Source organism: Solanum lycopersicum, chromosome 5 (genome assembly GCF_036512215.1).
Source record: "Solanum lycopersicum chromosome 5, SLM_r2.1".
Lineage (NCBI taxonomy): Eukaryota > Viridiplantae > Streptophyta > Magnoliopsida > Solanales > Solanaceae > Solanum > Solanum lycopersicum.
Genome location: NC_090804.1, coordinates 26,006,099 through 26,021,557, shown reverse-complemented (window position 1 = coordinate 26,021,557; position 15,459 = coordinate 26,006,099). Strand labels below are relative to the sequence as shown.

General features: G+C 32.0%; 1 protein-coding gene and 1 long non-coding RNA gene across 7 annotated transcripts; one reads left to right on the top strand and one right to left on the bottom strand.

The window, feature by feature from the left end:
• Nucleotides 1–222: 222 nt before the first annotated feature.
• LOC101249078 (nucleosome assembly protein 1;2) lies at nucleotides 223–5,027 on the bottom strand. 3 transcript variants are annotated; one of them, XM_010322780.4, is made up of 13 exons: nucleotides 4,801–5,027; nucleotides 4,653–4,696; nucleotides 4,482–4,577; nucleotides 3,300–3,392; nucleotides 3,110–3,200; nucleotides 2,970–3,031; nucleotides 2,694–2,878; nucleotides 2,406–2,583; nucleotides 2,277–2,320; nucleotides 1,982–2,180; nucleotides 1,852–1,869; nucleotides 1,665–1,752; nucleotides 223–592 (listed from the first exon to the last, which is right to left on the bottom strand). In XM_010322780.4, exons 1-12 carry the CDS (start codon nucleotides 4,844–4,846, stop codon nucleotides 1,684–1,686), a joined length of 1,125 nt encoding a protein of 374 aa, XP_010321082.2. In that variant the 5' UTR covers nucleotides 4,847–5,027; the 3' UTR covers nucleotides 223–592; nucleotides 1,665–1,683. The 3 variants fall into 3 exon arrangements, with proteins under 3 accessions (XP_010321082.2, XP_025886947.2, XP_010321080.2); XM_026031162.2 differs by having other exon boundaries at nucleotides 1,716–1,752; XM_010322778.4 differs by lacking the exon at nucleotides 1,665–1,752.
• Nucleotides 5,028–10,593: 5,566 nt separating this feature from the next.
• Nucleotides 10,594–14,793, top strand: LOC101249359 (uncharacterized). Of its 4 annotated transcripts, none has more exons than XR_182740.5 (4): nucleotides 10,662–10,816; nucleotides 11,967–12,083; nucleotides 13,949–14,037; nucleotides 14,156–14,793. It is a non-coding gene; the product is annotated as an uncharacterized lncRNA (long non-coding RNA). The 4 variants fall into 4 exon arrangements; XR_741497.4 differs by having other exon boundaries at nucleotides 13,949–14,033; nucleotides 14,156–14,329; XR_003246848.2 differs by having other exon boundaries at nucleotides 13,949–14,052; nucleotides 14,156–14,310.
• The last annotated feature ends 666 nt before the right edge of the window (nucleotides 14,794–15,459 follow it).

The following is a 15,459-nucleotide window of genomic DNA, read 5'->3' as shown; positions in this document are numbered from 1 at the left end:
ATACAACTAAGTTAATATTATGTACTACTTTTCATAAAATGATTTAAGTTTTGAAATTTTAGTATGTCAGTTACAGCAAACCATGGATAATATCGATAGTTTTTCCTTATCTCCAGTTGAATAGTACCATCTGGTGGTCTTATAAGAAAAGGGTAGAGCTTCAAAATTACTTGAAGTATCATATGAAAGCATCGAAGAATAGATTTGATTGACCTATAGAAGTGTGATCCAACCTTGCGAAATCGTTCATTAAAACCAACAATCTCTAAAAATATTAATACTTTGTTCTTGAATATACACGCTTTGGTTGAAAGCAACAAATTATTTCTTCTAAGAGCATTGCATAGTTCATAAAACACATGTTTGCTCATCCTTATATGTCGTATGCAATTTACATCACTTCCATCCAAAATACTGTTCATGTAAAATTCCCTTTCTTGATCGTTATTCGTATAAGGTTCTCCATATATACTACTTTAATTTTCATAGGCACATTAATTGCAACTCCGAAAGCTAAAATAGATATATCTACAGCTCCAACTATTGCATCATCTTCATTTTTGTTTGTCATATCCATTTGTTCCAACTGCGTCTATGATATAAAAAAGAAAAGAACATAATAAGAAAATTTGTCAAGGCATATAGGAACAACTGATCAATTTTGAGGAAATCAATACCAAAACCAGCACATAATTAAAAATGTCTTTCCTCCAAATTACCCAATAAATCTTTTCAACTTTCCCTTTAGAATCCACAAACTAGAATCTAAAATCCTATTTCAGATCTACATATCTCTGGTTCAACTATCAAAGAGTGAACAGATAACATCACACACAATCAAACATACTTGAGTCAAATCTCAGAAAAATATGAAATAATCAATAACAAAAGACCTCAATTCATAGGTTAACCAAAAAATATCAAATTCAATAAACAAATTCACCAAATAAAGTCAAATTCAAACACGAGCAACTATTTCAGCAAAAAGCAAGTGAAAGATGAATATCTTGAAGAACTTCGCAATCAAAAACCATACTATAATTATTAAACGCATACCATCAAAATTCTTATAGGAATATGAATGAAAAGAACGGAAAACCTAAACTTGGAGAGAAACAAGCTGGAGAAATAATGGAAAAACATCACTCCAGAAGTCGTTTTCCGCTGATTTAAGGAAAACAAGTCGCTTAGGAAAATGTTTTTCCAACAAAATATGTTGCAACCAAACAAAAGAGAGTAGGAAAACATTTTCCTCCATACCAAACACACCCTGTATCCGACTTGTAAAAATGATTTCATAAAAATTTTGACGTTGTTTCAAAACTAATATAATTAGAATTTCATCTCCAACCAAAACCAAGAAATTGTACGGACTATAAATTGACTCGTCAAATAAAACCTCATGAAAAAATTGAATTATCCAAATCCAAGAACAAATCACAAAAATAGGTTATGCTATTCTCAATCACATTCTATCTCCCTCGAAAATTGAAGGAATATAAAAAGACCAAAAATGACTGGGAACGAATAAAAGATAATATTAAAAGAAAAATGATTCTAACAGATTGTTCTAAGCACAACTCCATATATAACAAGCCAACCATCAAAATTGCACAAATTTTTTACTATCTCATCCAACTTCTCAAGACACTATCATATCCAACCATTCTTCATTAAGAAGAGCTACTGTTGCTTGCACTCTGGTGGCCTCTCACCAGACTGACCATCTCCAACAGGAGCTCTTCCACTCTTCTGTGATGTTATGAATATCAACAATTAGGTTCCTATCAAGGTATGCAAGACAGAATCTTGAATGAAATTAACAAAAAAATATGAGTTCATAGATCGTACCTTGCGAGCAGCAGCTGACTGCAGTGACATTTCAAGCAACGGAGGAAAGGTGTTAGCTTTCATAATCATTTCATTTCCAAAAGATTATTTACTTGCTAAAAATTGAAGCAGGAAAAGTTAAACTAAGTACCTTCTTCTTGGTCTTGGTATCTTCTTCTTCCTCCTCTTCGTCCTCATCTTCTTCTTCATCCTCATCTTCTTCATCCTCCTCATTCTCTTCATCATCTTCATCCTCGTCATCTTCCAAGTCAGCATAATCATCATCCTCAGCAGCTTCCCCAGTGAACCATGAAACTGCATGTGGAATGATTTTATCTCGAATTGTTGACCTTCATGAATTTATAGGAGAAAAAACAAAGATCATCAGCACCACTTTCTTACAGTCATAATATATGTTTGTGTAAATTACCATCAGATAGACTTACCCAACATCATAATCTTGTTCCATCAAATTCTGAAGTTCTTCAGCCTGTCAATATAAGGATATAGTTATAGATAAATTGAACTCCAAAAGAGATATGTAACAAAGGATATAGGCATATAGCAGTACTTACAGCATCTTCATCAATATCCTCTTCATCCTCCGGTACTTGAGGAGGACAAAAGAAGTTGAAGAAACTTTCACACTGCTCTGTTTTAGTGATAGGCTTGGCATTCTTTGACCCCTTCTTTGGCTTCTTTTTTAGAATCTTCTGTGTCAAGCATTTTCCAGGATACCATTCTATCTCAGTCCTATAGATTGAGGAGAACACATGAGAAACCGCTGGGAGACAATAATTATGTCAAAAATCAATCAATCAATAAACTTTGGTTGCGGTGCAGATAATAATGTAGTGACACACCCAATCGCCTTCTCCAGAATTGGTTCATCTTCATCAATCATGTGATAGGTTTTAGTCAGCAAAGTGTTTTTGAAGTAAGGATTAGCCTCGAAGAAGAATTCAAGCTTGAAACCCTTTGGATCATCAATCTTGGACCACTTTATATCCCTGAGGAATTTGAGAGCTTCTTCATCTCGCTCGGTAATCTGCATTGACAAAAACAGACCATATTGATATGAGTGGACTGACAATTAATGGAACTGTTGTAGTAACAACAGTAAAGCACCTAACAATTACCTCCTCAGATAGCACATCGTTATTTTTCATAGCCGTGATCCAAAAATCAGGGACACCTTTCTCTATTAAAAGCCAACTGGATTAAATACTGACCATACCAAAGAATCAATCAACTCAAATGTCATAGTTAGTTAACATACCCACTGCATCCTTATCCACTTGCTGGTCTGCTACTGCAGCCTCGGTTGTTGCCCCTTCAACTTCAATAACCCCATTCACAATTTCAAATCTCTGCAAATGAGTATTTTAACAACATTGACTATACATCCCATACCACAGAAACAACGCATATGTTGTACTAGTGTTAAATGTATATCCTGTGGCACAAACCTTTGTGTATAATGGTTGATAAAGCTTCTGGTATTTGGCTTCAAGTGCAGCTCTCTCTTCAAAAAATTTTGCCTCCAAATCGTCATGTTGAGTCTGCACAATTAAGAAAGAGGAAGAACTCATCACACCTGATCACAAATATAAAAATCACACAAAAGCAAGAACGTTTAAAAGAAAGCCAACAACCCAGATAAACACAAAGTTTGAGCATCAAGAAGATTGCCTCCAGAAATAACAACATTTCTAAGGGTATCCAAATTCAGTTTTAAGTTAAACAGAACTTGAAAACTAATGCACATAATAAACAGTAAACTAATGAGACACTAAAGTGCACATTATGACTAATCCAAGTGTTCCATGTTATCTGCATTGTAGTTAAATACGCCTCTGAAAGTCAGCTTAGTAATATAGTCCTATTTTAAGAGAAGACTACAGACTTAACTTCTTAGTAATATAGTCCTGTTGTAAGAGAAGACTACAGACTTAACTTTTATCTGAACGGAGTATCAGCAAAGGTTATCCTTGGATAACCACTTCACAGTACAATGCAAAATTGTGCTTCAGTCTAAGTCAAAGAATAAAAAACAAACTTTTTTCTTTCATTTAGAGAATAAAACACAAACATTTGGTGTAACATCAGAAACAAAACTAATCAATGAAAGATAGCATAGCGATAATCTAATTAAGATATCCAAGTCCTTCCAATTAGTCAGGTGCTTTGACTTGATATAACATTTTCCATGGATGCTTGTTCAAATAAAACAAATTCTCAAGCTAATTTATCATGCACAAAGAGAATATGTGTTGTATAAAAACCGAGTGAAGAACTATTCTTTAAGTAAACTCTTCAATTACAGAGGATTTTGAACAAGGTCCACGACAAGGAGTGCGAAAGATAAAAAATTCATTATGCACAAAATAGGAAAAACAATATTTTTAAAATGGTTAAATCAAACTTCTGGTGATGTCTGATTTAAACGTTGCAGGTTCATAACATAGATGCATAAAATATCTGGCACAGAACAAATTAGCAACGAACTAATTTGCAACTATCTGGCAGTACAGAACAAATTTGAAAGTGAAATACGTAAAATAATTCCCAATAGAGTAGAGTTGTAGGTAGATAAGAAATGTACAGGATAATAAGAGTGAAGTGGCATAAAATAAAAGTTTTGAACGTGCCTGAATCTCCCTGAGAACCTCAACACGCTTCCTGACAATGGGGGACAAATTTTCAAGTACATCTGAGTGTTTCCCAGTAAGATCCTGAAGTTTACTCTTCAAATAAAACGCACCACAACGTCAGCCAAAAATTCATACATTTAAAAGACGTATTAAAAAGACTCAACTCACTTTGAGTACATTGACAAGGTCTGCTCGGTCCCCCGCATTCAAAGCTGCAGAAAAGATATTAATTAGAGATATATAACAAGAAAGAACAAATAAGTGGGGGCTGATGCCAAATATGGAAAAGAGTATATAAAGGGATAAGGGGTTTTACCAGCGCTGAGATCGGCAACACTGAAGTTGTCCTTCCCGTTGCTCATAATGAATGATGAGTGGAACTGAACCTGAAGGAGATTCAACAAGCCAACAAAGAGAGAGGGAGAAGTTACTAAGCGCCTCAATTTAAGCTCTTCTCTCCCTTGCTCGCTCTCTTTATCAGAAACAAAACCTAGCTGCTCACCTTATTTTTATATTCACTCCGGTCTATATAAGGCCCTGTTTGGTTTTTTTCATTTCCCCTGCATTTTATTTATTATTTATTATTCTCTTTTTCATTTGAAGGTTTATTATGTCAAGCCCAGCCCCAAAAAGGCAAAAAATAACTCTATTAATGTCATGAAACTATATAAATTAGAAGAGGAAGAAAGTAGGGAGAAGAGAAAAGATTTTTTATTTCTGTTGAACTATATTCACGATTTATAAATCTTTCACAAATCCTATTTACAATGAAAGAAAATCCTTTATTTATAGGAAAAACCTTACTTGGTCCCCAGGTAGGATTCCTAATTATATCCTACAAGGACTCCATATAATTAGACATTCACTATAATACAAATTGTTTATAACACTCCCCTTGAATGTCGTAGATTATGTGTCTCGTTAAAACATTACTAGATAAAACCCAGTGGGAAAAAAATCTAGTGAATGAAAAAGAGTACATATATCCAATAATACGCATTATGGATGCCTCATTAAAAACCTTACAAGGAAAACCCAGTGGGACAAAATCTTGTGAGGAAAAAATAGTATATCGCGTATTAACTTCCTTAATGACAACATCAATTCACATACTTGAATCTTCGTTTTCCAATCTTGAGCATCATCTTCTTGAAAGTTGTAGTTGGTAGAGACTTGGTAGATATATCAATTATAGTATTACTTGAACAAACATGTTGCATGTTGATATCACCTTTCTTCGGAGCTCATGAGTGTAGAAAAACCTTGACGAAATATGCTTTCTTCTATCTGTTTTTATGAAACATCCCTCAAGATTAAAGATTTCTGCAAGTTTTTTACTTTAACTTCTTTACGGAAATAATCTATTGCCTTTTGAAAACTCTTCTAGAGTTTCAATTCTAGTCATCAACTTGCATAATTATACTTGTATATGCTCTATGCATTTTAAATCTATTTAATCCTTATGAGGATGATAAACAACTTTTTCAAAACCTTGTATATGCTAGATTTCGAACCCATTGGATATTTTCATATTAGTTTTGTCAAGTGACAACATTCGATATTAGATGTATGACATCTTCTAGTGCCTAGATTGCAAGTCAAATAAGATTTACGCTTACCAAGATGCATCATTCCACTTTTCACTTGATAATTATTTCTACACAAGCATGTTTTAATAGATCTAGAATTCATATCCTCATTATCTTTTACAATATTGCGCGCAATCGTATCAAAGATGTCGTCAATGATATATCATTTCATATCGATTCACAATACGACAAAAATCATTCAGATCTCATCTCTTAATTATTTTTAGTTAGCTACCCCTTTCATGAGGTTTCATAAAGTTTTATGTCGTAGTCTCTCCAAGAGCACATTATCTTCTTATTTATGATCATTTTGATTCTTTGATCCTCCCCCTTTTTCAAGGATTATTTTATTTAGTGATTAGTCTATCATAGAATTTATCATTAAGGGACATTCAATAAGAGTATTTACAATTCTTCTGTTGCTTCTAGTCTCCCCCTTATGTGAGACAAACTTATATATATCTCAATCTTTTGGAGAATATGTCTTTGTGCATCATTGTATATTCGTTGATTATATACTACATACCAAAATAATCAGACGAAAAATATTTGGTCCTTGACCATAAATCGATTGAAAGAAAATTTGATCATAATTTATCGGTCTGATGCGTACTACTTGTGTATGCAATATCGTATTTCATATCAACATATGAAGCTTTATTTTCAAAAACAATGATTTTACTATTTGAGACATTTAGTGTCACATCATCTTGAGTGTTTATCAATACTATCAAGATAAATTGTCTTGATTACATATTTAGAGATTGTACTCTTAACTCAATTATTTTTGCACAAACAATTTTGTGAATGTCAAACTACTGGTTGACAACAAACGCACATGTGATTATCTTATAGATGCATCTTTTTATCATGTCACATGATAGGTGAACGGACTCATATTCACCTTTTATACTTTTCAGAATTTAGAGATTTAATCTCAACATTAGTTGATCCAATCAACTTGTAATAAGAATAAACAACAAAAGAATTCTTGAAGAATCTTCTAGTTTTTCAATGTATGTCCATTACTCAGTATGCACATCTTTGGGATGACCAAATTATTCTTGCCAACTGATAAAATTATTAGTGCTCGTAAACTCCAAGTTTACTACGTCATGTGCCTTTTGATTTAGTAAATTTTTGATTCAATATTATATGCGTAAATTTCAATTTTATTAATCCAAGAGTAATTTTTAGATTTATTTTTTCTCAATTACTTCACCTCATTGAATGAACTAATCTGAAGAAAATTGTGCAACATATTATTTGTGCCAACATTGTTGCAAACATCAAGTTGCGAAATAATAATAGGCACACATGAGACCATATAGAAGAAACATTTATTAGGACCATTAAATATCTAAACAATCCACTAAGTGGATGACTAGGTCCACAAATTTCTGTATACGTTCCTAGAACGCAGAGAATTCAATCTCAACTTTCGTTTATGATGATCTCACAATTAACTTGTCTTGTTAACAAGCAGTACAAGAAAATTCATGTCTAGTATGGTGGCTTATCAGCTCATTCACTCTAAAGAATAGATCTGTATTTTTACCATTTATCAAAATTTCTCATTCTTCATGAATGAAACACAAATATGTGAGCATATCAAATAATGATAGCTTCAGTACCTCATTCAATATCTATGTGCATTATTCAATCACTTGTCTTCTTTCAGACATATTATGCACTACAATCATATTCACTTTATGTAATGGAGCAAATTTAGTAGATTTCATGACTTCTCATTAAAAATATATTAGTTTTTCTTTAGTCATTATTATATCATCAATATGGTTCATTGAGACTCACATTCAATGTCTTATCCATAGAAAAGCGTCTTAGGTCATAAATCGATGGATCTTGAACCCATATCTTATCATCATGGTGCATCAGGACTTTAACCTAATGCTTATCCTCTTTTTGCGATTGGACATAAATTCATCGTCTTATTCTTTTGGTGCGGTAAAACTTAAATCTATCGTCTTACTCATAATGAGGCTCAAGCTCAAGCCTTCAAAATAATTGTAATTTTATCACTTTTGATGATCATTAATATGATCATACATTATAATTACACACAAAATTGAGATTATTGATTTATTATAATCAACATTAGTAGTTAATAAATATGGCTTAATAGATCATATACCTCATATAAAGGTGAAAACATACCTTTCACTAAATTGTGCTTATTTAATTATTAAATAAATTAAGGAATTCTCTTCCAGTTGATCAAAATTAAGTGTATAGAAAGTCGACAAGTCTCTTTAAATACTTACTTTATATGGTACCTCCAGATTTGTTACATAAATAATTATACCATAAAGATAAATCATACCTTGAAGATATAAGTACCTTATTGCATAACTTATGCAAGATCTCTTTTGCACTTTTCCCATCTTCTTCATAATTCTTTAAGAATTGAACAATCGTGCTGATAACGTGTTATGAAACTATATAAATTTAAAAGACGAAGAAAGTAGGGAGAAGAGAAAAAACTTCTTATTTCTCTTGAAGTATATTCAGGATTCGTAAATCTTATTTACAATGAAGGAAAACTCTTTATTTATAGGGAAAACCTTACTTGGTCCCCAAGTATAATTCCTAACCATATTCTACAAGGACTGCACATAATTAGACATTCACTATAATACAAATTGTTTATAACAATTAATATTTATTTATTATACATATAGTTTATGATACGTACAACAAAGTTAGCAAAACAACTCTATTAATATTTATTTATTTAGTTATTATTACACATAGTTTATGATACGTAAAAACAAAGTTATCAACTTCTCTTGATTTTACTAATCAAAGAAACTACCAAATTGAAGTCTCAACACGCATTGTTATAAATATCAAATGGGGGAGGGGTTAGTACAACTAAAATTCACTGCAACAGAGTAACATAACAAGAAATAAACACGAATATTATCTACCGAGTTTGGAAATATTATAGGGTTGTGTTCATGGCAATTTAGGTTTCAACTCAAATAGGCAAAGACTGATCGTAAGCAAATCAATTGATGTTTGGATAGCGTTTGGACTACTAGGCTCCATTTTCTTTTCTTCCAAACCCTTAAACGCATGTCCCTTGGATTCTCTGGGAGTCCAAGATCCTTTTAAATTAACAACCAAACATTTGAATAGATATATTATCCCTAGATAATGTCATTAAATGATAAATTACTCGAATTATCTCATTCCTAGATTCAACCCATATAGTAAATTTCAACAAATCTTCACTATTGAGTCTTGCCCGCCATTATCTCTGAATTTATATTAGTTTCAACCGGTAGCAGCACACAGAAAAACTCTATTTTGCTTTCTCAAGCCAAAACATTGATAAATAATTCAATCAATGTCTACAAGCATTGATATTTACAATGTGCTTAGATATAATATTTATTATTGAATAATAATTTATTGATTTTTAATAGATCATTTGTTCGTTTGATAGTGTCTATTTACTTATATAATAGATGATTTAGTGTATAAAGTTTTAGCTTATTCATAGAGAATTAAATTATCGGTTCTTATGAGTATGAGTTTTTCATTCAGAATCTAATATGCGAATCGAACATGCCATTGGTTGGATTGTAGCATAGATTCTTGTGCTAATGCATTTTGTATATATTGAACGTGATCTAGTAGATATAGTTGTTTTAGACTCATTGACAAAAACATATTCTCTAAACCATTAAATGTACTTATATTCTTAATCCCCATATAACTATTATGATATGCATATGTTAACTATCACTTTGATTTATTAAAAGTTGAGATTCTAATATGTGTCAATATGCTTGGTAGATTGGATATTAATAATATATATATATTGGTGAAATAATAATTTAGTTGATGGAATTTATATTTCGATATAGAGACTGATTGTATGTCTTTTTGAGAAGCTTATAATTTTTCATCATGTCAAACCTTGCGAGTGGATTTATGAATCCGATACATGAAATAAGTAAAATAGTGATCTATAGTAAATCGATCATTTAATTAAATTCATCAATAATTTAATTTATTGATCAATATCTGTAATCTTAACATGAGGAATTACATATGTGTTTAATGGGAAATTTTGAAATATAAATAGAGGATTACAATTACAAATTTCTAGTGAAATGATTTGTAATTTATATGGTAAAATAATTGAAAAAATTATTTGAAATTATTTCTATAATAAGAAGACTCTGTAATTAATATTGTGATTCCCACCGTGCCCATATTTAACTAGAACTCATAATCTATTCATAAGGGAAAAGAGTGAAGTATGTGTATTTCTCTATTCTAAGAAAAGGGAAGTATATGTCTTTCTCTATTCTAAGAAAAGGGAGAAGTATATGTCATTCTCTATTCTAAGGCAAGGGAGAAGTATATCACTTTTTCTATTCTAAAGAAAGGGAGAAGGACGTGAATTTTTCTATTTTAAGGAAAGGGAGATGTATATGTTTTTTTTTCTTTTTTAAGGAAAGACACGGTATTTTTTTCTCCACCTTAGATAAGGAAGATATCTCTTTAAATAGGGATTCTTCTAATCCTTGTAATGATAAAATTTTCTATACGATAGTTGTTCATCCAAGTATTGAAAGTTCCGAAGTTAATTGGAGAGCACCGTAGAAGAGCACAGAACTGTGGACTAGCTTGTGGATTCGTTTAAAGATTCTCCCTTGTCGACTAATTTGTGGATTCACTTGAAAGTATATGTTCCCGCTTCAAGAGGTAATCCATGAATTAAATTTCAGAAAATTTATGTGTTCTAACATGATTGTACGTGTTCTAGCATAAATTAAATGTTGTTAATCATGTAAGCAATATAATTTTCATATGCTTCAATAGTGAATATAATTTTCCAACAAGTATATCTCTTATGCCTCTTAGTTTGTGTTTAGAGGGTGCTAGTTGGGTGTATTATGGTCCTGCCTTAACTGGGTGTTGGTTTTACATTTTTTAAGACTCTATAAGAGACTACCTAGACAATATATATATATATATATATATATATATATATATATATATATATATATTATGTTGTATAGTTTTTGTTCAGTTAACCCTTATATATATGTAATTTATTTTGATTATTCAGCTTATTATAGTTCAACTTATGGGTGGGCGTCCGTTGTTTGTTTCAATAATTCAGTAATTGTTACTTAAAAGTAGATAATAATATTTTAAGTTTAGATTCATTAGATCGGTAAATGGTAAATTGAACTTTGGTTTAGTACGATATTCGGTAATACCATATTGAAGTTATAAATGATTGTGTTACAAAGTTAACACTAATTTCTCCAACTATTTTTATTTTTTTGTGTGGATAAACAATATTATAGAATATTAATAACTAAGAAGACAACAAGAAAAAAATTTGATACAACTACAAGACATGTATTTGGATGCTTTACGCTTATTCTTTAACTAATTTCACTTTGAACTTGTACAATGAGTATAAATATATTGATGTATGACATTCATTATGTAAATAATTTGATATTTAGGAAATACTAAATACCAAGTGGTACTAATGTCTCATACCAAACCCAAACCCGAGTACTATAATACTAAAATTTTATTCTAAATACTAGATTACCAAATATCAAATTGTCAAATTTAGATTTTTCATATTTTATGACCAACCTAGTTGGTTGTCATCTTCAATCCTTGCGTACGAGCCCAACCTATAACCTTGGGTAATTGTTTTGCATACGATTGTCTATGCCTTGAAAAAAGGATGTAATTGAGCATTTATAACAAATGACATCGTTACTGGGATTGGTTAACTATTTTTTTAATTAATTTCTAGATTCAAACTTGTGTGCATTTTGTGTTCTTGTGAATTTGTGTTTTGTGCTGTTGTTCTTTCTCAAAATAGGGCAAGATGAGCCAAGAGGATGAAAAAGAAAGAGAGGCTGATTTTACAAATGAATTTTCTATGGATGAAACACCTATGGATTTGGGTTTGAATCGTGCAATTTGCCTACCACCAGAGGTAGGGAAAGCAATATTTCAAGTGTTTATTATGATTCTCCATCTACTATAGATGAAGGGGCTATTAAGATGTAAAGAAGTAAAGGATGCAAACCAACACTTGAAATTCTTTGGAAGTTTGTATCTGTAAAACCTAACAAATTGGAAAGTTTAAATTAAAAGGACATGTCCAGTTTTGGCACTGAACCAGTAATTTACGAGTCCTATCTACGAACCGTAGAAAGTTCTACGGGTCGTAGAAAGGAAACTGTAGGACTTGAGTTGAGTTTTGGAATTCGTCAAGTCCCGGTAAATTGACCTACGAGTGAACATTATGAATTGTCGTTTGGACTACGAATCGTAGATGAGATCCGTAGGAATGTTCCAGACTTATTGAAATTTTGGGCTTAAACTTGAGTTTTACATGTTAGCTCTACGAGCTGTAGAAAGTTTTTACGAGACATAGAAAGGTCTCGTGGAAGTTGAATGGATTTTTAGGCCCTAGTAAGTGACTCTACAGTTGACCTGAATAAGCATAGAAAGTCCTACGAACTGTAGGTCCCACCCGTAGGTCACTCCGAGTTATTTCTTAAAGATATTTTGTTATTTTTCTATGCATTTGATACCTATATAATGTCATTTTGACCTAAATTATAGGAGCTATAAATACCTTTAAACTACTACAACTACCCAAACCCTTTCATTCTCTCAAATCCGAATTCATAATCAAGTTCATCCTCTCCAATTTTCTCTCATGTTCAAGGAAAAAGCTAGTGTTCCAAGCTCCAAGTCTCCCCTTATCTCTTTCTTCGCTAGGCATTGATTACTAAGGTACGTGACAATTCACTAAGAGTTCCAAATAATTTTCAAGATTCTAACTCAATTTAACCTAATTTGATTAGGGTTTCATGCAATCTCCATAAGTCTTACTTGATTTTACTTGTTTCATGAATTGATTGAACCACATGATTTACAATTTATTTCATATAAACCCATGTTTTTTACTTGATTATGATGATGACTTTATGAGTAAAGCTTATGGTGTATGATTTATGAAATTTATGTATTTTTTTAATGAAAAACAATGTTTATAAACTAAGAATGCTTATGAAATGTGTATTGATGAATTTTAAAAGGGTATATAACATATTATGAAATCATGGTTGTGAAAGTTTTTCACACACATGTTTGAATCATAATTTTTAGGAGCTACTCTATGATGACTTAGGACTGGATTGGTTGTTCAATCGTGTCTTTCCAAGTATGATAATATAAATATTATGATGACTAATTCTATTAGGATTTTACTTAGCACCGAGAGAACCTTGATATAAAGGCTCTCCCATTAGCAGAGGCTGGGTGCCTTAAAGCAGTATCTTTGTCCCAAACTATGTACCCCTGTATGATTGTCCTAAATGATAAAACTAGTGGATCAATAAAAAAACATATGAATGAGTGTTACTGAGACTACCTTGGCAAGTAGAATCTTTTTTTATGTGAGGGTTACATAAATTCAATGTTATATCTCGCATGATCTTAGTGTCTATCAATGGTAAAAATCCCAAAAAAACAAAGTATGTTAGTTTTAAATGTTTTATGAAAAGGTTCATTATGTTTTAAGAATGCATTGATCTTGTTTATGACTTACGATCCTTTAAAGATTTGACTCATGTTTGACCTTGGTTGTGTATATCATGTTTAAATCTTCATATGATGATGTTTATGTCTTTTTATCTATTTACCCATACTTAGTACATTTCATATACAAATTCATAGTTGTACTGAGGTACCGTGGTTTCATGGTACTTTTAATGCTTTTTCCTTAAATTCAGTTTGTTTCTAGGGCCTTTTTGTAGTAATTTTAATGTATTCTATCTGTGTTTGCAGAAAAGTTGTCCAAAGCGGAGATGTATAAATCAGCATAGAAGTTATCCACGAAGCCATCGACGGCCCATAATTCCATCAACGGACCGTAGGTGGTTATCGTTGATGTACCGTGGTTTCACGATACTTTTAATACTTTTTCATCAAGTTTAGTGTGTGTCCAGAAGTCTTTTTGTATTGATTTTTATTTAAGTTTCTCCTTATATGCAGGAAATCTGTCCAAAGATGAACACATAAATTTTTGAGCAAGAAATGCAGAAAAGACCACCTACGAGCTTATGACGTTCCGTCGAGTCTGTGATGGTCCATAGGTGGTATCGTAGTGAGGAGAAAAGCTGCTGAAGAAAGATGGGAAGTCTGACTAAGTGTTGGATTACAGAAGTCCATGACGGTCCGTCCTGTTGGTTCGTCGTAATGATCAGAGAGTAGTCCAGTACCCAAACTCCAAGAAGTTAAAGTATTATGGAATGGATACCCTCGACGGACCGTCGTGCTTGAAATGGTTCGTCATACCTGTTCGTTGAGGGTAATGAAAAAAGCAGTAGAAGAATTTTTGAAGTATAGGATGACGGAGGCCATGACAGCCCATCGTGACCACGAAGGTCCGTCACGAGGTCCGTCGACTCAGACGCGTTTTGACAGATTTTCAGTAATTAGAATCCTTCTTTTATTAGATTTTTATTTTTATTATAAATAGTTTGAAAAACCTCGTTTTTGGGGTTAGACGGTAAGACTTTTCGAATATTTAGTTCTCTTGTTCAAGTTTTGAAGGATTAATTTCAGTGATTGATACACTCTTTCTGGAATCGATTATTGGTGCTTTTGTTGATTAATCAAGTGAATTTTTGGATTTTATTCTTTCTCATTAAAGTAAGTGCATGAATTCTTATATAAAATATTTGAATAGTGTGATTATGACCATGGGTAACTAAACTCCATAACTAGGGTTGTGGGAACCATGGGTGAATAATGAGGTAAAATCAAACTAAAATATTAATTCTAGAATAGTCTCTTGCATGTATTGATAATTCTTTCGTTTAGAAGTCCTTTTAACGGATGACCAACGTTATAACTCGCCTTAATGCTACTCGCTGGACCAAGGAGGTAGATAATAAGAAAAGAATTATCAACATAGATTTAGTGTACACTATCTAATAGACTAGTGTCGGTTGGTACGAGGTAATAACTTAGTCAAATATCGAATACAATGCTTAATATGAGGTAAAGGTAAGGGTTAGTATAGCAATGCACGTAGTCGGACCAAGGTGCGGAGTGAAAATTTCTAGATGCTGGACCAAGGATTTAGAGATATATAACTTATCACTTTACATGCAAGATACTAGGAAAGAATTGTTATAGTTAGAATTATCAAATTAAGAACCTGTGGGGAACACTTAAGTCCTAAATACTTTTATTAATTGATTAAGCTTCGAGATTTGAATTGGTTAGTTGGTTACTTTAATTTAGTTAATTATTTTTACTAATTTAGAGTTTAAAACCCCCTTTTTTGTCTT